The sequence below is a fragment of the Vipera ursinii genome (assembly GCF_947247035.1).
Source record: "Vipera ursinii genome assembly, chromosome: 1".
Taxonomy (NCBI): Eukaryota; Metazoa; Chordata; class Lepidosauria; order Squamata; family Viperidae; genus Vipera; species Vipera ursinii.
The window spans coordinates 340,925,923-340,947,787 of record NC_139512.1 but is presented as its reverse complement, the minus strand read 5'-3'; the positions used below and the strand labels follow the sequence as shown (position 1 = coordinate 340,947,787).

Here is a 21,865-nt window from a genome sequence, read left to right as displayed (position 1 = left end):
AATGCATCTGATTTTCCTATCTTTTTTTGGGGGGGGACAAGAGCAGTTAGATCCTGCCTGCTTCATTTTGAAGATTTATACTATATTAATAAAAATGCAGCATGTACTGATAAAATTTATAGGCTGCACGACTGTGGGCAGCAGGAATAAAGGAACTCGTCAACAAAGTTAAGGATTCAAAATCAATTTTTTGCATTCCTGGATTAAAGGTATTTACACGCTGTCATTCAAAGTTCCGAACAGAAGCTGCAGAGCAACCTTTTTCACCTGAAAGCCCTCTAGATGGGAAAACCAATTCCCATATTTCCTCAGCCAGCATGATTACTACTGAGAGTTAAAGCAAAGTTGGGGAAGACTGACCTATAGTTGAATCCCTAGGTCAGTGATGGCGAACTTTTTAGAGACCGAGTGCCCAAACCACAACAAGTGGGCCTGGACTGACTACGATTTTTAATTAGGCTTTTTATTGGGTTAAATTGTCTTGTAATTTTGCATTTATTGTTTAATTCTCTTTTAAATTTTTTACTCTATGATTTTTAATTTTTATTGTTGTGAGCCGCCCTGAGTCCTCAGGGAGAAGGGCGGCATATAAATTTAATAAAATGAAAATGAAACCCAAAACCCACTTATTTATTGCAAAGTGCAAGGGGCGCATCAGCATTATGGTGCCCTGGGGGGGGGGAGGGCAGGGAGGCGCTTCTGAGTGCCGCCTCTGGCACGCAAAAACCAGAGGCACAAAAATGGGCCACCGTGCTCCAAGGCGCTGATTAAAGGCGCTGCACCATGCAAGAACGGGGCAGGGCTAGTATCACACAGGCACTAGCCCCGCCCCATTTGCAGTGCACGCATGCTCGCGGCCCCGTGCACGCAGGCATGCAAAATGCTTCCCCCTCCCTTTTCTTCCAGTCCACCAATCGACAATGGTTGGTGACCTCTGCTCTACCACCTCTACTTGAGGTTGCTAGTTGGCCGCTTCGCCTCCTTTGTGCTGGGTGGGGCTCCTGCTCTGGGCAGTGGTAGCGGCCTGATGGACCTGCTGCTGCCAGCAGTGGTGCGCGTGCCAACAGAGAGGGCTCTGAGTGCCACCACTGCCCTAGGTTAAATGTAAATATGGATGAATACTATTCTTTAATGCTATAAAAGAATATACAAGGAAGTATGTTCACAGTACGAAACAGAGAAGTGATTTAAGAAGAGTTAGTGCACTGAAAGAGGAGAGAACTTACTGGGTATTTTGCAGAATAGCATGAACAATTGCAGGGTTGGTTTCCATGGATGCTGTGACCAGAGAGGTCAAAAGTGACCAGTACCAGATTGCTGAAGCATCACATACAGAGACACAGTCTTTTTTCACTCTTTGGTACCCAATAGCCCTGAGACCGTGAATTCTTGTGTCACATCCATCACTAAGGCAACGCTTGATGTTAATCTGTACATCTGTCAAGAATATCAAAGAAAGGTAATTTCTTCCAGTCAAGGGCCAAACTGAAAATTTCAGAAGCCAGTCAGTTCTTGATACACCATTTAAGAACAGTTCTGAAGGCACATAGCTAGACAGTTGAATGAATCTTTAAACACAATTGCATCCAGGTATACATTATGGGAAATATAGATACATCTCAATTATTTCAGGGAATACTAGTCAGCAAATCTAACAAAGGGTAGACTCATGGCTTCTAAGATCCAGAAGCATTTGATCCATGGTATCTTTTGAGACCACTTTCTGAAGATCTTGCCTGCTTCATTTTGAAGATTTATACTATATTAATAAAAGTGCAGCATGTACTGATAAAATTTATAGGCTGAACGACTGTGGGCAGCAGGAATAAAGGAACTTATTTCAAATCAACAAAGTTTAGGATTTAAAATCATTTTTTTTTGCATTTCTGGACAGTTTGTATGGGGAATGATGAAAGGTGATAAGAGTGTTTTTGAAGCAGTGGAAAGAATTTGTAATTTAGAGAAAGTAAATGTCTAGTCATTTTCATAATCAGGTTACAATGGGAAAACTACACACCTTTGTTGTGGTGGTTGTACTAATATTTTTTTTCTCAGAAGTCATTCTAAATTTCTTGATTTCTAATCATTTCTCATGCTAAGAGTAATGAATAGGTACTTTATAGGAAGTATCAGAGAAATAAGTAACCTCTTGCCAGCTCAAAAAGATATCAATTGAAAACTGTACTAGACTCTTTCAGAAACATGACCTTGAAATGACTAGACTATAAATCCTTTAACAGTGGGAAAGCAAGCAAGTTAAATGCAAGCAAATGCTACAACATCACCTAGAGCAGGCTACATCTATATCTGTACATGTGCTGAACACATACATACACTCAATATCCCCTGTGAATTTATAGGGAAAAGATATGGATGATCTAACAGCAAAAAAGCAAAGGAAACCTACATAGTTCCCATGTCAGTCAAATACAGTTTTAAATGGCCAGCAATACTCCTGTGACAATGTCAGTTCTGGTTTTAGGGCTTTGGAGAATTGCAAAATGGCATTCTATAACCTAACTGGATTAATATAAATTCAGTCATGTGGTGTATCCTTCTGAATGAGTCTTTTGAAATAAAAAGCACAACATCCAACAATTTCAACAAATGGATGCCCCAGCACCATGAAATCAATTCCTATGATACCATAACTTAGTAGGAACTAAGTTCTGTGCCACTGGAGGCTGATTTGTCTCATGTTTGCAAGTTCAATCCTTGGAATTCTACTAAAAAAACAGGGGGAAAACCAGAACCACTAATTTACCACCTCTGACTTATTAGAGGATCATTTCTTCTCAATGATTATAAGGTTGGAGTTCAGAACCCAATTGCAAAAATTAAGAATTCCTACATCTAAGTAATCAGTCAAATTTAAAAGGAATTAAGACAGCATACTATACCAACAGCAAAACAGCAGATAAATATAGACCATCTGCTAAAGTAGTTACTTGGAGGAAAATAAAACCAGAAATTACAAAGGGAAGTAGAATTCCAATTGGATCAGTATACGAGTCAACCTGCACTGTTTTTCTGATCCAACTACCTTCCCTAAAACTATTAATCATAGAGGAAAGCATGCACTCAGCAATAATGTAATGGGGTGGGGAGATAATAGTATAGCTTTTAATAGAAGGGAACATTATTCCCACAGTTATCACTGTTTTATTATTCTGAATCAGAACTCCACTACCACAACTATTTTAAAGTGAAAACATTCCTTAGACAAACCAAAGAAATAACCCACATAATGTAATTTTTTCAGCCCTATCATATCTACTCCAACGGGGCTCCTTTTGTCTCTATTCTTATAGACCGATTCTCAAAATTGCTGATTTACCTGGCCTAGGCAACAATTTCTTCATTTTTTAAAGAAGGATTTTGTTTTGAATGTCACTGCCAACATATATACTGCTCAAAAAAATAAAGGGAACACAAGATAAGACATCCTACTATTAAATACAGTACACTGTGTTGTTTAAGTGTTCCCTTCATTTTTTGAGCAGTATATATTTAAAGGTTAGTTATAATTATAATACATGACTGTTGTCCAAAGAGAAATTCTAGTGATTCAAATGTCGCAGGCATATTCACACAATCAAGAATTGAGACAAACAATTGAAATCTGCAATCAAATGCCCCAATGCATCTCTAGATCTAAAAAGTGACACTGTATAGAGCCGGTTGCCCTTGAAAACCTAAAAGTTCAGAGTTCAAAGGAGGGAGATTTCTGAAAAGAACAGGAGAAAGTACTTTCACCCTCTTCTTAGGCTATGAAGATGAGAGGAAACACAAATTTATTTAAGTGCAGGAAATTTTCCTCCTTACAACAAACTGGTACATCAACATTCTGTACATACTGTAAACTTCCAAATAATTTTTGAGCTTTTTCTTATTTTATAGACATGTGCACAATATGTATGCACATGGAGTCCTGAGTATAACCTTATTTGGGTATAAAACCCAGAGTAGCTCTCATGTTAGTGTTCCAACAATCTATGCCAGCCACCACTGACATTATTTATTACTATTAAAGTGCCTGGTTATGTAAAAGTCACTATCTTATTTTTAGGTGATCCTACTCCATTTCTACACAAATAAGCAGCCAAAGATTCAAGGCTGCTGTTTTTATAATGATGCTTACAATGAACCAAACCACAATCTCAGGACAGAATTCTGAGAAACAATTTCACTTGTGCGAGTATTTTTGTAAGCTGATAGGTGCTATAAAGGTAAAGGTAAAGGTTCCCCCGCACAAGCGTGCTAGTCGTTTCCAACTCTAGGGGCCGGTGCTCATCTCTGTTTCAAAGCCGAAGAGCCAGCGCTTGTCCGAGGACGTCTCCGTGGTCATGTGGCCGGCATGACTAGATGCCAAAGGCGCACGGAATGCTGTTACCTTCCCACCGTAGTGGTCCCTATTTTTCTACTTGCATTTTTACGTGCTTTCGAACTGCTAGGTTGGCAGAAGCTGGGACGAGTAACAGGCGCTCACTCTGCTACACGGCACTCGGGATTCGACCCGCCAAACTGCCGACCTTCTGATCGACAAGCTCAGCGTCCTAACTCACTGAGCCACCGCGTCCCTTTAGGTGCTATAAATGGATGAAAAAAATAGAATTTAAAAAGCAGACGGTTCTGCTAGGAGGAAACACATTTGTAATTAAATTATCTGATGGAAGAGGTGGTAAACATATTGTCACCTCTCGATTAAGAGATGAACCCTTTTGTATCTATCTTGTGAGATAGCTCCTACTTGTGAGAAGCTCCTTCCCCTTTTCTCTCAGGTCCTTCAGAAAAGATACTTTCTATTTTACAGACTTCTTTTTTCAGAAAGCAATACTGGAACCTCAAAGCTAGTTCCTGAAAAAAACCAACATGAAAAAAAAGGAAGGAGGGGAAAGATTTTGAGGACAGTCTCTTTTTCGTTCTAAAAAGCCAACAGGCGAGGGTGGTTGCAATTTCTTTAAAAGCCCAATTTGCAGAAAGACTCACTACTACTAACTTCCTTCTCAACAAAGAGGAAGAAAGATGGTTTTGCTCTATCAATACCTTTACCAAAGTATGTGTTGGACCTCATTGCTGTTGCCTGCAAAACTCCAATGGGAAGAGAGAAAACCCACCCATTGCTTCCTACCTTCTACAAAGAAAAGGAATGGCAGATTGGCACAGCAGATGCTTCTGAAGAGGCTAACCTCATAGGGATAGAACCACCTCTTTTCCACATTGGCAGAGGGCCGCAGCAGCCTTGCTGCTTCTATCTCAAGTAACCTCTTAACAAAAGAGAAAGAAACATGTTCTTTCTCACAAAGCCAGAGTGAAGAAAAGAGTGATCTTTCTCATTCAGCTTTAGTAAATAGCAGCCAATGGGCTGCTTGCACCTTCTTTACTGAGTTCCCTACTTATTCCTATTCAGGGATGGGAAGAGTAAGCCGCAACCCAAATGATGTGTTTGCAATTGTATTTGTATAGTTTGGTGGAAAAGGCAACGTTTTAAAACCTTGTTTGCAAAGCTCTCCCTTTAGCTTCCAAGTCATTCAGTAACTTACTTATTATTTAAAAAAAAACAAAGCAAAAAAAAGCCAACTGTATTGTTATTGACTCACACATCTGACTAATGTTAGCGTTTTCCAACAATGTCACGTATCCAGTAACATTGCTGGGAATGTGAACATCTCGGACCTCCTGGAGATTGTTGGGAGTCCTTCCAACTGCTACTGTAATTTGCTGGGGCATGTAACTCTGGTCATTTGCTGCAACAGCAATGGAGAGGTGCCTCAGAATGACATCTGGTTTCATCTTTAAACTGCAAGGCAGAATGAAAGAGTTTATTTATCAACTGCAAGCACAGGAGCCTCACAAAACAAGAATATATGCAGTGGAATATAAAAACCCAAACACAGGACAATTAAGATATGATGATATATAACTGTTATGGAAACTTTTAATACAAACATTATTCACGAAAACATGAAAAAACCAAAAGGAATGCCTTCAACGCTCACATTTCTCAGTAAGCAATACAGATAGGTTCAACTGTGGTCTACTTGACGGTAAACAGCGTAATACAGCAAGCATGACTATATCAATTGATAGGCTTATATTTCATGAGAAAGGTAAAATAATGTTTCCCTTTCACAGAATCTTGAGGAAACAAAATACTGCAACATTTAGGCTGCATTCCTATTTCTACTGCTACAGATACAGATATATAGATATAGACTGATTGTCCTGGGTAGTTTTATCTTGACTATTGTGTTTTTGTTTTTTATATTATGATGTTTTTACCTGTTTTAACTTCTTGTCAGTTGCCTAAAGTCATATATTTGAGATGGGCTGCCATATAAGTTGAAGGAATAAATACATACTTAACAAGAAATAAAATTCCATTTACTTAAAACAGGTTATTAGAGATGTATAGAACTCCATTGTAGATTGATAAAAGTTACATGTTTAAGGAATCTTTTAAAGATTCCAAATGTGTGTTAGTGTTATCCAGCCATTAACTTTGGTCTTTTAATGCACTGCTTTTATCCAGGCATTTTTCATGCTTTTATTTTAAAATATTTTCATTTTTAATCTGCTATTAAATTATCTGTAATAAATACCACGTATATTATATATGTGCATATAATATACACTACACATAAAATCTAGCTAAAAATGCCATTTTCTCTGAAACAAGAGGGCATGATTCTGAAGACTGAAAAGAGATTTTTCCCATTAGAAAAAGGTTTCTCTTATGCAAATTTAACATATAATGTAACCTTTATCGTTAAACATTTATCATTTAACCTATCATAATATTTAACATATCAAGCAATCAATTAATAGAGCTGAAAGATAATCATAGTATGCTATTTCAGATCCACCAATCGGTATGAGAGAAATGCTTTTGGGTGTTTTTTTTGGCCAGATAAAGTGAATGCCCTTACAAGCCAGACTTCTATCTGGTCAAGAGTTCATATGTTTTGAGTATATGCCAGCATTAGGTTCAGGCCAGGCCCAATCTATGAGTATTATACATACTTGGCTAGTTAAATGAATACAATCCAGTTGTACCACCCCATTACACCTGGGAATCTTTTATTAACAAAATTATAGATCAATTTCCATTAAAGTCAGATTTTATTCTAGCCATCTTTGGCAGCTAACTAATATTTAGCAAGAAGGTCTCACCGTATCCAGTGTGATCGAGCACTCCCATCTGATTGCCAGAAGGAGGAAGTTTCTCCATTTGTCATTTTGTCTATATCGGCTGAATTAGAGGAGGTTTCTATATGGGTATAGCACTTAGAAACTGATTTGAGTTTGTCCAATTCCTGATTTCCATTTAAATCACTAGGGCTTTCTGTAAAATGATCAGATATAGAGACAAACAGGAGAGTCAGAAGCACTCATTATCAACAGATGTCATTATCAATTTGCATACTGTTTTGCTTTTATTTGTTAATTTCCCAGAGATATGTATTTGAGATGGATGATTAGATAGACACAGATCTGTCCACCATTCTCTGTGAATGTCTGCTCTCTCTCCTCATGGTGGCTACCCTCAAAATGTGGCACTACAAACTCAGAATAGTTTCAAGCCATATTCTAAAGTGTTTCACTAAAAACTTCTAAAAACTGCGTTCTCACAAATCATAAAATGCACAACATCCCACAGTGAATAGAACTGAAATTTGAAGAAAAGAATTTCACCCACCCCCTCCTGTATGGTGATTACCGAGCCCACTACTTCTACATTAATTTTTTTTTAAAAAATTCTTGTTTGTGGTTTTTGACATCTGTAGCTGTCTCTATTCAATTTGATAAAAAAAGAGGGAAGCAGCTTCTTCCCCAGTTTTGCTGACTAATGTGCACTTGTTTAAACAACGAAACAAAAAATCCAAACGAAACTGTTGACTGATTTGCGCAAATCAAATTTACCACACTATTTATGGGCAGAGAAATGTATGGAATCATTTTACTTCAGTTTTTCAGAGTGTGAGAAACATTCCTCAATGGTTTCTCAGGAATAAGGTCTCTGCCGCAATGAAACAGCAATTCATTTTTTTTCCTTAAAGTTTTTCAAGAAGGGAAGGAGCAAAGGACATCACCAGCTATGGTCGCGGAAGAGCGGCTGCTTTGTACCTTCCTTCATGCTTCAGCCCTAGTTTTGTTCTAGGTCATTTTAAGGAGAAGAGAGATGGCCACCTCCAAAATGCTGCAGAACACTTAAGGAAAATTCTGCAAAATGGCCTTTTATTTAGAAGAGGAAAGAGAAAAAAAGAAACACCTAGAACACTAAGTGAGTTTGGCTCTGTTCCACTTTTTTTTTTAATTCCATTTATATCCCGCCCTTCTCCGAAGACTCAGGGCGGCTTACAAGCTTAGCAGTAGCCTTCATTCTATGTATATGCCTGCTTATTAGGGCTTTCATACACCCCCCAAGCGGCATTATTACAAAGTCAGCTTAATTGCCCCCAACAATCTGGGTCCTCATTTTACCTACCTCGGAAGGATGGAAGGCCGAGTCAACCTTGAGCCTGGTGGGATGCGAACCTGCACTAATTGCAGGCAGCTGGTGTTACTTAAGGAGGCATTAGCCCACTGCTCCACCAAGGCTCTTAAAAGCACTTAAAAGCACACAAAGCCACTTGCCTAAATTAACAATTACACAATGCTGCAGCTTGCTTCTTGAGCTGCACAATCCTTCCAGGAAAAGAGCAGCAGGGAAACGTAATTCTGTAAGCATGGATGTAAATCAGGGATCCCCAAATTCTTCAGCTCATTAACCTCTTCATGAATTTTGAGATTGTTTCTTGACTGCTCCCCCCAAATATTTATGAAAACAATTTAATAAATACTACTTTAACGAATACCGTATATACTTGAGTATAAGCCGAATTTTTCAGCCCACTTTTTGGGCTGAAAAATTCCACTTCGGCTTATACTCCAGTCAACAAAAAAAACTTACCGAGGACTTGTGCGCGGCCGAGGCTTTGGTGCTTCCGGGATCGCCCGCACCTCTCCCAAGCCACCGCCGTCCGAGACCTGCCGAAGTTTGGGGAGGTTTGGGGAGGTGCGCGCGCACCTCCCCAAACTCCGCGCCTTGCCTGCCTGCTTCTTTCCGCAGCGGAAAGAAGCAGGCAGGCAGGGCGCGGAGGAACGGAGACTTGCCGACGTTTGGGGAGGTTTGGGCGTCTCCCCAAACCTCGGCAGGTCTCCGTTCCTCCGCGCAGACCTGCCGACGTTTCGGGAGGTTTGGGCGCCTCCCCAAACCTCCCCAAACCTCGGCAGGTCTCCGTTCCTCCTGCCGACCTTTGGGGAGGTTTGGGCGCCTCCCCAAACCTCCCCAAACCTCGGCAGGTCTCCGTTCCTCCTGCCGACCTTTGGGGAGGTTTGGGCGCCTCCCCAAACCTCCCCAAACCTCGGCAGGTCTCCGTTCCTCCTGCCGACCTTTGGGGAGGTTTGGGCGCCTCCCCAAACCTCGGCAGGTCTCCGTTCCTCCGCGCAGACCTGCCGACGTTTGGGAAGGTTTGGGCGCCTCCCCAAACCTCCCCAGGTCTCCGTTCCTGTTTGGGGAGGTTTGGGCGCCTCCCCAAACGTCCCCAAACCTCGGCAGGTCTCCGTTCCTCCGCGCAGACCTGCCGACCTTTGGGGAGGTTTGGGCGCCTCCCCAAACGTCCCCAAACCTCGGCAGGTCTCCGTTCCTGTTTGGGGAGGTTTGGGCGCCTCCCCAAACGTCCCCAAACCTCGGCAGGTCTCCGTTCCTCCGCGCAGACCTGCCGACCTTTGGGGAGGTTTGGGCGCCTCCCCAAACGTCCCCAAACCTCGGCAGGTCTCCGTTCCTGTTTGGGGAGGTTTGGGCGCCTCCCCAAACGTCCCCAAACCTCGGCAGGTCTCCGTTCCTCCGCGCAGACCTGCCGACCTTTGGGGAGGTTTGGGCGCCTCCCCAAACGTCCCCAAACCTCGGCAGGTCTCCGTTCCTGTTTGGGGAGGTTTGGGCGCCTCCCCAAACGTCCCCAAACCTCGGCAGGTCTCCGTTCCTCCGCGCAGACCTGCCGACCTTTGGGGAGGTTTGGGCGCCTCCCCAAACGTCCCCAAACCTCGGCAGGTCTCCGTTCCTGTTTGGGGAGGTTTGGGCGCCTCCCCAAACCTCCCCAAACCTCGGCAGGTCTCCGTTCCTCCGTGCAGACCTGCCGACCTTTGGGGAGGTTTGGGCGCCTCCCCAAACCTCCCCAAACCTCGGCAGGTCTCCGTTCTTCCTGCCGACCTTTGGGGAGGTTTGGGCGCCTCCCCAAACCTCGGCAGGTCTGCGCGGAGGAACGGAGACCTGCCGAGGTTTGGGGAGGTTTGGGGAGGCGCCCAAACCTCCCCAAACAGGAACGGAGACCTGGGGAGGTTTGGGGAGGCGCCCAAACCTTCCCAAACGTCGGCAGGTCTGCGCGGAGGAACGGAGACCTGCCGAGGTTTGGGGAGGCGCCCAAACCTCCCCAAAGGTCGGCAGGAGGAACGGAGACCTGCCGAGGTTTGGGGAGGTTTGGGGAGGCGCCCAAACCTCCCCAAAGGTCGGCAGGAGGAACGGAGACCTGCCGAGGTTTGGGGACGTTTGGGGAGGCGCCCAAACCTCCCCAAAGGTCGGCAGGTCTGCGCGGAGGAACGGAGACCTGCCGAGGTTTGGGGAGGTTTGGGGAGGCGCCCAAACCTCCCCAAACAGGAACGGAGACCTGGGGAGGTTTGGGGAGGCGCCCAAACCTTCCCAAACGTCGGCAGGTCTGCGCGGAGGAACGGAGACCTGCCGAGGTTTGGGGAGGTTTGGGGAGGCGCCCAAACCTCCCCAAACAGGAACGGAGACCTGGGGAGGTTTGGGGAGGCGCCCAAACCTTCCCAAACGTCGGCAGGTCTGCGCGGAGGAACGGAGACCTGCCGAGGTTTGGGGAGGCGCCCAAACCTCCCCAAAGGTCGGCAGGAGGAACGGAGACCTGCCGAGGTTTGGGGAGGTTTGGGGAGGCGCCCAAACCTCCCCAAAGGTCGGCAGGAGGAACGGAGACCTGCCGAGGTTTGGGGAGGTTTGGGGAGGCGCCCAAACCTCCCCAAAGGTCGGCAGGTCTGCGCGGAGGAACGGAGACCTGCAGAGGTTTGGGGAGGTTTGGGGAGGCGCCCAAACCTCCCCAAAGGTCGGCAGGAGGAACGGAGACCTGCCGAGGTTTGGGGAGGTTTGGGGAGGCGCCCAAACCTCCCCAAAGGTCGGCAGGAGGAACGGAGACCTGCCGAGGTTTGGGGAGGCGCCCAAACCTCCCCAAAGGTCGGCAGGAGGAACGGAGACCTGCCGAGGTTTGGGGGTTTGGGGAGGCGCCCAAACCTCCCCAAAGGTCGGCAGGAGGAACGGAGACCTGCCGAGGTTTGGGGAGGTTTGGGGAGGCGCCCAAACCTCCCCAAAGGTCGGCAGGAGGAACGGAGACCTGCCGAGGTTTGGGGAGGTTTGGGGAGGCGCCCAAACCTCCCCAAAGGTCGGCAGGTCTGCGCGGAGGAACGGAGACCTGCAGAGGTTTGGGGAGGTTTGGGGAGGCGCCCAAACCTCCCCAAAGGTCGGCAGGAGGAACGGAGACCTGCCGAGGTTTGGGGAGGTTTGGGGAGGCGCCCAAACCTCCCCAAAGGTCGGCAGGAGGAACGGAGACCTGCCGAGGTTTGGGGAGGCGCCCAAACCTCCCCAAAGGTCGGCAGGTCTGCGCGGAGGAACGGAGACCTGCCGAGGTTTGGGGAGGTTTGGGGAGGCGCCCAAACCTCCCCAAAGGTCGGCAGGAGGAACGGAGACCTGCCGAGGTTTGGGGAGGTTTGGGGAGGCGCCCAAACCTCCCCAAAGGTCGGCAGGAGGAACGGAGACCTGCCGACGAGCCGCGGCTACACAGGGTATTCCTGTGTATTCAGGCTTGCAAAATGGCGGATCGAGCCTCTGCTGGCGGCAGAGGCTTGCAGAACGGCGGATCGGCTTATACTCGAGTCAATAACTTTTTCCAGTTTTTGGGGGTGAAATTGGGGGTCTCGGCTTATACTCGAGTCGGCTTATATTCAAGTATATACGGTAATATTAAAAATAATAATAATGGTATCATCAACCACTTTTGGTCAACCCTCATCCCTGGGAGTTGGTAGTGATCACTATGGAGAAATCCTGCTTTAAATCATTTTCGTTAAGTATTAGGGGAATTGAAGAAAAGCACAGAGGCCAACAGATCACTAACTAATTTTATCAAATCCAGATAAAAAAGTCAGATTATAATAAATCCCAACTGTTAGCCTGATACATCTTTGATTACAGGGGAATTTCTAACAAATTCCTTCTCTCATATAAGCCTATCTTTTTTGTAATATCAGCATCGGAAGCCCTATTTAGGATGCCAACATGAGATGAAGGACATAGGAGTGAGAACGGGGGTGGGTAGGGGGGTGGATTTTTTAAGTGGTGCATTTCAAATGTAGAAGAATCAACTGCAATTGAAATAATGGAGATTTTTTGATGGTCAATTCAATACAGACTTCACTGGTAACAAATTTTGAAAACTATCTTGAAGGCCTAGCAACAGGAAAAACAAGATATAAATATTTTAAATAAGCAAGTCCAAAGTAAATCTATTAAAATTAATTTTTAATACCCTTTTCTTTTAGGAGAAGTCGATCTAAAGAATCCTTTAGTACAGAAGATCGCATAGTGCAAATATTGTTAAAGTATTCCAAGACTGGATATGGGATAACAGTGCTGGTGATACGATGCCGATGCAAGAATCTAAGAACCATAGTAGCATGAAGACTAAGGCGCTCATTTGAGTCTGAAAATATATCTATAAAACCTGTAAGAGAAAGAAAAGATCCTTAGGGAAAAACATGTAAAAGTTGCTGGGAAAACGTATTTTATTCTACCAATGTATACATTCTGGGAGTTTAATAAAACCTCATCACAAATGAAAATTATAGGTGCTTTCAAACTGAGTGTTGGAGAATATCCTGAGAATACAAATCAACCAGATTTTCATTCAAAGCACAAATGGCCAGACTCAAATTATCCTACTTGGGACACATTATGCAAATACCTAACTCTCTGGTGAACACTGTAATGTGGGGAAAGATAGAAGAAAAGATGGTAACTAACAGTCAAACAGATGGACTCAGATATAGTGTCTGACTGCATCATTGAAAAACCTGAGAAACCAGATTAGGGACAGATTATCAAAATCTATCTAAGTAGCGTCTGAGTTGACAACAGCTTTATGGTACATAGTCAATCAATCAAATAGAGCTGGAAAAGAGAGAAAAGCTATTTCTGGTAAAACTCATGAAAATATTATTTCAAGCATAAATTCCATAAATGCATGGGTTAATTTTGGCTGCTTGGAATCTAGATATTATTGTTCAGCATAAACTCATGTCGTGATTTAAAAGCTACCTGTGATTTCATTATGTATCCACATAAAAAGTAACCAATGGTTCCACTGTATTAACACTTTAAATTTGCTTTGTTTAATCTCTCTTAGAATGACATATGGACACATTTTCATATAAGCCTAATTATAGGCATTTTTATAAAAGTTTCCAGCTCTAAGTTGTAAGGTTCAGTTAGATAGCTTTAGAAAAAAATAACTGAAGATAAAATAAGGGCATTGAAAATATAATTTTGTTCCACTGTTCCCTCTATTTAGATATTTGGAAGAGCTCCATGAACTTAATATTTTATTTCAGGCAGTAGACAAAGTATATATGCACATACATAACTTAAAACATCATGTTTCTTAAAAGCTGTATCCATCTAAACCAGGACTCTCCGAGGTCTCAGTGAAAGGATTTCTCCAGTGCATAAATAAAAGATAGTTAAAGTGAAGGTGCCAGGAACATGTTCCTTCTTTCTTTCTTACCTGGAATAAGTGAACAACTCTGCATTTGCCGGATTACATGACTAAGCTCTCCTTGCAAATTTGCACCACTGGAGTTCTTGAGAGCTTCCAGCATATTTTCCACATCCACTGTGCCATCACCCTCAGGATCAAACTGAGCAAAAGCCTAGTGGGGAAAAAAAAGTTAGAAAAGCTTCTCAGTACTTCTCATTTCCATCAGCTGTTGGAAATCAACAAATTTTTCATTAGAATTTGGTCAGCATTAACAGCATCTTGCTGAAAGACCTTCCTGAGGTTCTAAAGAAATAACTCTCACATAATTATCTCTAATATGGTTATACAAATTTAAATTCCATAAAAGGCCTCTCACAGGAGAAATCAAGAATTGCAGTCATTACAAATACGGTAAATAAAACCTGGTTGTCCTGGGGTAACATGCAAAGCAAAATACAACGTATACAAACCTGAGTAACAGGCTTTCAGTAGGCCTGGCCTGAAGAAACAAATGCTCATATTTCTCCAGGCAACTGTTCCCTATTTTTCACTTACTACAGTCCGACCACAAAAAGGATAGATATTAATGGTGGTGAAGGCCTTCATCTTTTCTGATCTCGGCAGTTAATGTAACTGTGAACCACAATTTTAGATTACAGTACCCTTACTGGCTGCAAATATTTGATGACAAGAAACAAAGCATTCAAAGACCTTTCTCTGAAACCGGTTAAGTTGCCTTCCAAACAGTATAAATACAATTCTGGTTGTCAACACAAGGGTCAACACTGCAAATGCATACAGAATGCTGCTGCATCTGATCTTTACAAATATAATCTATATGAAATACTACATAAAGTGATATCATAATGGTCTCCTAAGAAAATATTCTGCCACCTTTAATATAGCAGTTTCAGCTCAATCAGTAAGCCCTGATTCTTTTAGAAGATCTCATTTTTATTTAAAATTCTACCATCAATGCAGAAATACTGCTGAGCAGATTTGCTTTGAGGGATATTTATAGCCCATCCATTCCTGCATTAGATGATATCCAGTGAATACAGAATGGTGGTCCCCAAATAAATGTGTTAAAACTCTTGCTCTAAGAATTGCTAGTGACAGTGGTAAGCATAATGGCAATTATGGGAGTCCACATTCATCTAGAAAACATAAGACTTGAAAAGCTTGGATTATTTCTGGTGAATCTGTCACAATCCATAAAAATGACCATGAAGGGATACTGTGAGGAAACATAGGAGAAATCTACACTAACAATTACCTGCCTCTGGACATATTAGCAGTAGTATAATAAAAATATTTATGTAGAATACATTTGTTTCACCTGTATTCAGCACCTACCACAACTTAAGCAGCAATTTTCTGAGATCAATGGTATGTAAACAGAGTAAAGAGTAAACTACTTATTCAGAGCTTTCTATGTTCAGTACTGGTAGATTTTATTTATAATTAATAATCAATTTTGATTTTGTCTGCTATAGTGCTACTTTGATTATTTCTATTTGCAGACGTTATGATATGTCTCAATAAGTGGTGGGATTCAGCTGGTTTGCACCACTTTAGCAGAACTGGTAGCCATTTTTTTGTTGCCCAGGCCTTGAATGGACTTCCAAAAGCAGCATCCACACAGAGAACCAGTTGCTTACATATTTGAATCCCACCACTAGTCTTAATATGTCATGTACCATATATTATGAATTGCATTTGAATTTTCTAATCTTTAATTAACTAGCTGTCAGGTAATGTGGTATTTTTTTAAGATCATACTTTATTTCAATATATTCCATAGTGTAATTGGTACTGTGATTGGATTTGCAGAAATGGACTCTAGAAATATAAGTAAACAACAGAATGTTGCCATTTGCTACAGCTTGAAGGCATGTAAATCAACCAGCTTTCCTATCTGAGTAACTTGTTTTTTAACAGGGTGTGGTCCACTGAACCTTTGCCCAGAAGCAATACTGTACTTCTCTTGACATTATCTTTTATTACATTATTTACTTTCCACACCCTTCCCGCAAAAGCAACAAAATACTTCACAGATTCAACTTTACCTGTTTTAATCTAGCCTTCAAATGCTTTTGGCATTTTTCTTGATTGCACTATTAATTTAAAATCAAAATGTGCTACAATCAGAAAGTATACTACTCTGAAAGGAGAGTTAAGGAATGCCCTTCATCAAACCCCTCTATGCAGTAGGAAGGGATCTTTAGCATCCACCCCATCATTAGAATTGGCTCTAATTGGGAAAGATGCTCTCCCAAACATCGAGGCTCCAAACCAAAGGGAAATTTAAACACCAATAACGTTGCACTCAGAAAACACATGGTAACCAATGTAGCTCTCAGAACAGTAGTGTAACATTGCAGTTCCTAGACCAGGGGTCAGCAACCTGAAACAGTGAAAGAGCCAGTCGGAACCGGTTCCCTCACAAAAGGAAAAACTGGGAGCTGCAAATACTGTGTGTGCATGCGCGTACATGCACGCATGCGCAGAACAGGGTTTGACTGAAGAGTGGAGCCAAGGCAAGATATGCACCTACCCTGCCCCCTCCGCTCTCATTCACTCACGTTTTGTTTGGAAAAGCTTCTCTCTCGCTCTCATTCACTCAAAAGGCCAGCCGCGGCACCTCCACTGACTTCTATGGGGACGCTTGGCAATGAAGGGGCCGATTGAAACAGCTCCCAGTAGTGCTGCTACTGCTAAATTTTCCACTTGCTGCTTGGTTCCGATGAAACCAGAAAACCTCCGGATGCCACTGCTGGGGGTGGAGGAGGCTGCCCGGGTTCGGCCGTAGCGGAAGCCGACAGTAGCGGTGGAGGTGGCAGTGAGAGAGACGCTGGAGGTCTGCCGCATCTCCATCAGCCTCCACCTCCCCCGCAGAAACAAATTCCTGGGCCGGCCCCCATGGCAGCAGTGGGCCCCAAGGGCTGAGGAATCATTCTGGCGATGGCTGCTGCTGTTGGGGTGGCCTAGTGCACTCGCTGAGAGATGCTGGACGTGCTCCAGGCCGGCGTGGTAGCTGCTGTGCTCTCCGTCTTTGGCCCAAAGGAGGAGCACACACGCACACACACACACACACACACACACACACAGAACTCCCCCTCCCCGGCACGCTCCATCTGACCGACCCACTCAACTTTCCAGCAGTCCTCCTGTCTCTTCCTCTGCTGCCGCCATGTGCAGTCCGAGGAAGAAAAGAGGTTTGTGGGAAGTCCCACAAACCAATGAACTTCAACCAATCAATTCAAGCTTCACAAGGTGTTTTTTTTCCATGAGAAGTTTGAATTGATTGGTTGAACTTTTTTGGTCCCACTTTTTTTTTTTTGGACTGCACATGACAGAGGACTGGAAGCTGCAGGAGATGGCTGAAAGAGCCGCATGCAGCTCCGGAGCCGCAGGTTGCAGACCTGTGGCCTAGACTGCTCAGTAAGTCTTGCTGCCGATGCATTCAGGACCAGCTGAAGTTCCTGAATGGTCTTTGAGGGCAGCTCCATTAAGAACAAATTATAGTAATCCAATCTACAAATCATGCATCAACTGAAGCTGAACAAAACACAAAATGCTTCCATCTGCTTTTGTAGCAGGTACTATGAATCCAAAAGAATCCTGAAGTAGTAAACCCGTGCCAACTAAGCATAACCCTACTAAGAGTTATATTTGATATTATCCTGGATTCAGAAGGCTTCTGACTTAACATCCACTCCATTTTGCTTGGCTCTTTTTTCCTATCAAGGTTCTGACAGATTCCAAGTATCAGGGCAGGACTTTTTGGCCCAGAGTCAGATCCACCCACTCAAATCGGAGTGTAATCAATGCAAAAAATGCCTCCAATTCCCAATCCTCACAGATGGCCCATGAAATCTGTGGTTGACAGTATTTGTCACTGAGAGGTTGAGCAGGATAAGGACAATCATGATAGCCCAGAACCATGAGGACAATAAGTGCAGTCTTTCTCCTTACTAGGACCTGTTTCCCAGCTGCCAGTTATCACATATCTTCCAGAGCTTTTGATTATTGCTCCAACATTTCCTCAACAATTTTATCACTTCCTCAAGTGCCACAGGTTCAAAACCCACTCAGGTAAATAAGTCATTTCTGCAATATTTTAAGATACTGTGGGATCCTTGGTGCTCCCTGAGCTTGGTTGTTTTCTTGCAAATGTTTCATTACCCACCTAGATATAACATCACTGGAACTAGCAAGATACCGTTCACCAAGCTTCAAAGAGAAGTATGAGCAACCTTATCCCTGAAATGCTTAGCCAGGTAATTGCAGTTTCCCAGCAGGGACTTCTAGCTGTAATTCCCTAGATGAGCTTTTCTGCAGACAAGAGGAAGTAGTAATTTATTTACTGAATCATATTTATATGCTGCTCATCACACAAATGTAATCTTGCTTTGTTGCCCTTATTAGGCTCAAATTTTTGCTCATGCCTATTTCCAGCTGTATTCACACCTCACTTTCCCCAACATTGCTCTAAGTAGCTCTTTGCTTAATTTCCCAAAACTCATCAGAAAACCCAGTCACTCTGAAAGAAGCAGCCCTATGTAGTATACTTATCACCTTTATATTGATAGAGGCTATCAATACATTCAATAGAACTGCCCTAGTTGTTGAAGAATTCCCCAAACCCATCTGAATACCCTGTACTTGAGCACTTGAGGGAGATCATCTTAAATCAATGCTTTTTCCCTGTGGAGGTTAGCAGCCCCCATTAAACTCTATGTCATGAGGAATGACCTGTGACAAAAGCTTGTGCAAAAGTCTCCTGTTATCAGATCACTTCTCTGTGATAAAGAGAATATATCAAGTGTGGCCAACAGCTATTTGGTGTGAGTCATTGATTGCATAAACATTTTGTACTTTTTATACGCAACAATACAGTTGTTGGCTAAGAACCTAAAGAAGTTGCCACAAATATTGCACTAATGATGCAACGAGGAATATGGATCTACAATTAATAATGTAATAAAAATGTGTTGGACAAAGAAATGCAGCAAATTATTGCAGGCCTTAAGAGATAAATCACAAAAAATAGAATAGTTAGATGAAATTTGCACAGAAAGTTTATTAAACATGAGAAAATGGATAAATTTTAAGAAAAAATAATAGACATGGGAGATATATGGTCTGTGAATGAATGCTTGCCATTTAAGACCGTGCTTCTAACCATTTTGTTATACTGAAGACTTGGTCAGAAAAAAAAGTTGAACACAGTAGGATTAAAGAACAAAAGGTAATGTATGAGGCAGTGTACAGACATAGTGGAAACAATGATAGGTAAGAAAATTATTAAAAACTTTCATCAGTTTTTGCTTACCTTTTTCACTTATCTCTTGCCATCATTATTCAATCTAAATTTATTGCCAGCCAACCCCAGTGGATTCTAATTTATTTTGCTTACTATTTTTTCTGCATAACACTGATGCCCCAAAAGGAAACATTAGGATTAGTACTCTGTATTTATCTAGAAATAAACATGCTGAAAGGACTCCATTAAAATCATACTGACAATTGGTCCTCATTTCTCTACGGCTAAATTGTACATGGTTTAAAATGTTTCTAGGCATTCCATGTCTCATTATTTCAAATGTATTCCCTAATGGCACCCTTGGTGAAAGCTGCATATGCTTGCAGCCTGCTAATTGGTTCAGGAGAAAGCCCAAGATGAAATTCCAATAATACATTTAGTACTGAATGTAACCCAGAGTTTGAGTCAGTTTGTGCATCTTTAGTGGGGGGGGGAACCAGTCCCACAAAAAAAAGATATATTTTTTTTTGTAGTGAGTGCATTCTGCTCTTTTTGAACATTGTTCCTTAGGGTGTGAGCATAATGGAACCTTGGCAGGACATTTATTTATTTTATTTTAATTCCATTTATATCCCGCCCTTCTCCGAAGACTCAGGACGGCTTACAAGCTTAGCAGTAGCCTTCATTCTATGTATATGCCTGCTTATTTGCTCTAGATAGGACTGCAGTTCAGTAACAGTAAAAGTTGGAAGGGACCTTGGAGGTCATCTAGTCCAACCCCCTGCTCTTGCAGGGGACCTATACTATTTCTGATAGATAGCTGTCCAGTCTCTTCTTAAAAGCCTCCAGTGCTGGTGCACCCACAACTTCTGAAGGCAAGCTACTGATTCATTGGTCGATTGCTATTCCACTGGCTGTTCAATGATTCTCATCTCACACACACATTCCTCAGAAAGATGCCTCGAGGGAAAGATGCCCCGAAAGCCTCTCCTGAGCACTAACAACCTCTTTTTGTGCCGGCCCCGGAAAAGAAGCGTCCGGTACTAGCCTTTCGCCCTGCAGGTGCAGTTCAGCTTTTCCTTCCCCCCCCCCCGGGTGGCCATCCTGTGCTCACCTCTTCGCTCCTGACTCGCTCCTCGGCCGCAGCGGCAGCGGCGTCTCCTCCTGCCCCGGCGGCGGCGGCGGCGGCGGCGGCGGCTGTCGTCCCTTGCGCGGGCCCAGCGCGAATCTCCAAGGCTTCGCAGAGCTGCTCGAGGCTGATGGCCTGCTCCCCGCGGCCCAGGCGCTCCTCCAGCCAGCGCACCAGGGCGGCGTGGTGGCGCGAGAGCAGCGACTCGGCCGCGGGCACCTCGCGCAGGCGAGCGGCGGCTTCCTCGCGCAGGCGGGCCTGTCCTAGCAACACCGCCGGCGGCGGGAGGGCCGAGGCGGCGGAGGAAGACAACGACGACGACGAAGCTGGCGGCGGAGAAGCTAGGCCCGGGAAGGCGGCCTCCATTGCTCCCGGCGGAGGTGACTCGCTGGTGGCAGCGGCCCAGTTGCCGTTACTATTTCTCCAGGTGACGAGGTTCGCTGTTCCTCCTCCTCCTCCTCCTCCTCCTCCCGCTGCCGCCTCCTCCTCTTCTTCCTCTCCCTCGCTGTGGCTACCCACGTTCCCCATGAAGCCCTCGGCCCACCTTTCGCCCTCCGGCTTCCCCCCTTCAGGCGAACTCCTGTCACGGATCAGGAAAGGCCGTCTCTCTCTATCTCTCGCGCGTCTTCTTCCCTCAGGACACACTTCCGCCTAAACGTCGCAAAGTCTGCTCGCCCAATGGCGGTCTACGACCCTGCCGTAAAGCAGAGCTGGAGGAGGGGGGCCCAGGGTCCCAAGCAGCACGGCCAAAGATGGCCCCCTGTCGTCTAATTCAGCGTTTCCCAACCTTAGGAACTTGAAGATGCGTGGACTTCAACTCCCAGAATTCCCCAGCCAGCTACGCTGGCTGGGGAATTCTGGGAGTTGAAGTCCACGCATCTTCAAGTTCCTAAGGTTGGGAAACGCTGGTCTAATTATTAAGAGAGAAAGTGATTGCGTCGCTTTTCGGCAACGCCGCAAAGCCGAGCAGGGGAGACTACAGCAGCAGAGGGCTGGGCCTCATTTTGGGGCAGAGTCGCAAAAATCACAGCCGCCTCCTCGAGGCGAGCGTCTCCGAATGCCGCGAAAAGGCGATCGGGACTCGTCTTTTGACGGCAGGGGCAAGAGAGGTAATGGCCGATATAGTGTTAATTTTGGCTGAGGGAAGCTTGCGGCGTAGAGATAAGAAAAGGGAAGAATCACCTGGTTATTTCAAAGGGATTTTGTTTGTTAGATTCAGATTGGCTGCATAGAAAGGGAAAACGAAAGAGCTACAACTCGGCGTGTTCGATTTGATTAATCTGTCAAAAAGAGACGCGCTGGGGCGGGAGTTTTATTTTCTACGGAGAGTGAGTAGATAAGGAGAAATCGCTACGCAGGACCGTAAGCTGATAGCATCGGGGACTTGCAACGGGTAGAAAGCCTTTGAAAACGGAGGTTCTGATTGTCTAACCCAGCGATTTCCGCAGGGTTAACCCCTGGGTAACGAGTTTTGTGTTATCAGTGGCCACCCGCCTGCTTCCAACTGGATTGGAAAGCAACAGCAGTAAGATATTTACCTCTTTGGGTAATTTATGCTGCCTACTCTTCTGATTCTCATTGCTTCTGGCACGCAGTGTTTGAGAACCG

The 21,865-nt window shown here is 44.1% G+C and overlaps 1 protein-coding gene across 1 annotated transcript in view; it reads right to left on the bottom strand.

The window, feature by feature from the left end:
* ZZEF1 (zinc finger ZZ-type and EF-hand domain containing 1) overlaps positions 1-20,881 on the bottom strand; it is an 85,889-nt gene extending 65,008 nt beyond the window's left edge. Inside the window, exons 1-6 of the mRNA XM_083372609.1 lie at positions 20,243-20,881; positions 13,887-14,031; positions 12,633-12,827; positions 7,174-7,345; positions 5,601-5,800; positions 1,227-1,437 (exon numbers count right to left, since the gene is read on the bottom strand). Of these exons, the coding sequence (XP_083228735.1) occupies positions 1,227-1,437; positions 5,601-5,800; positions 7,174-7,345; positions 12,633-12,827; positions 13,887-14,031; positions 20,243-20,785 (1,466 nt within the window). The 5' untranslated portion in view covers positions 20,786-20,881. The remainder of the gene's footprint in view (positions 1-1,226; positions 1,438-5,600; positions 5,801-7,173; positions 7,346-12,632; positions 12,828-13,886; positions 14,032-20,242) is intronic.
* Between the last annotated feature and the right edge of the window lie 984 nt (positions 20,882-21,865).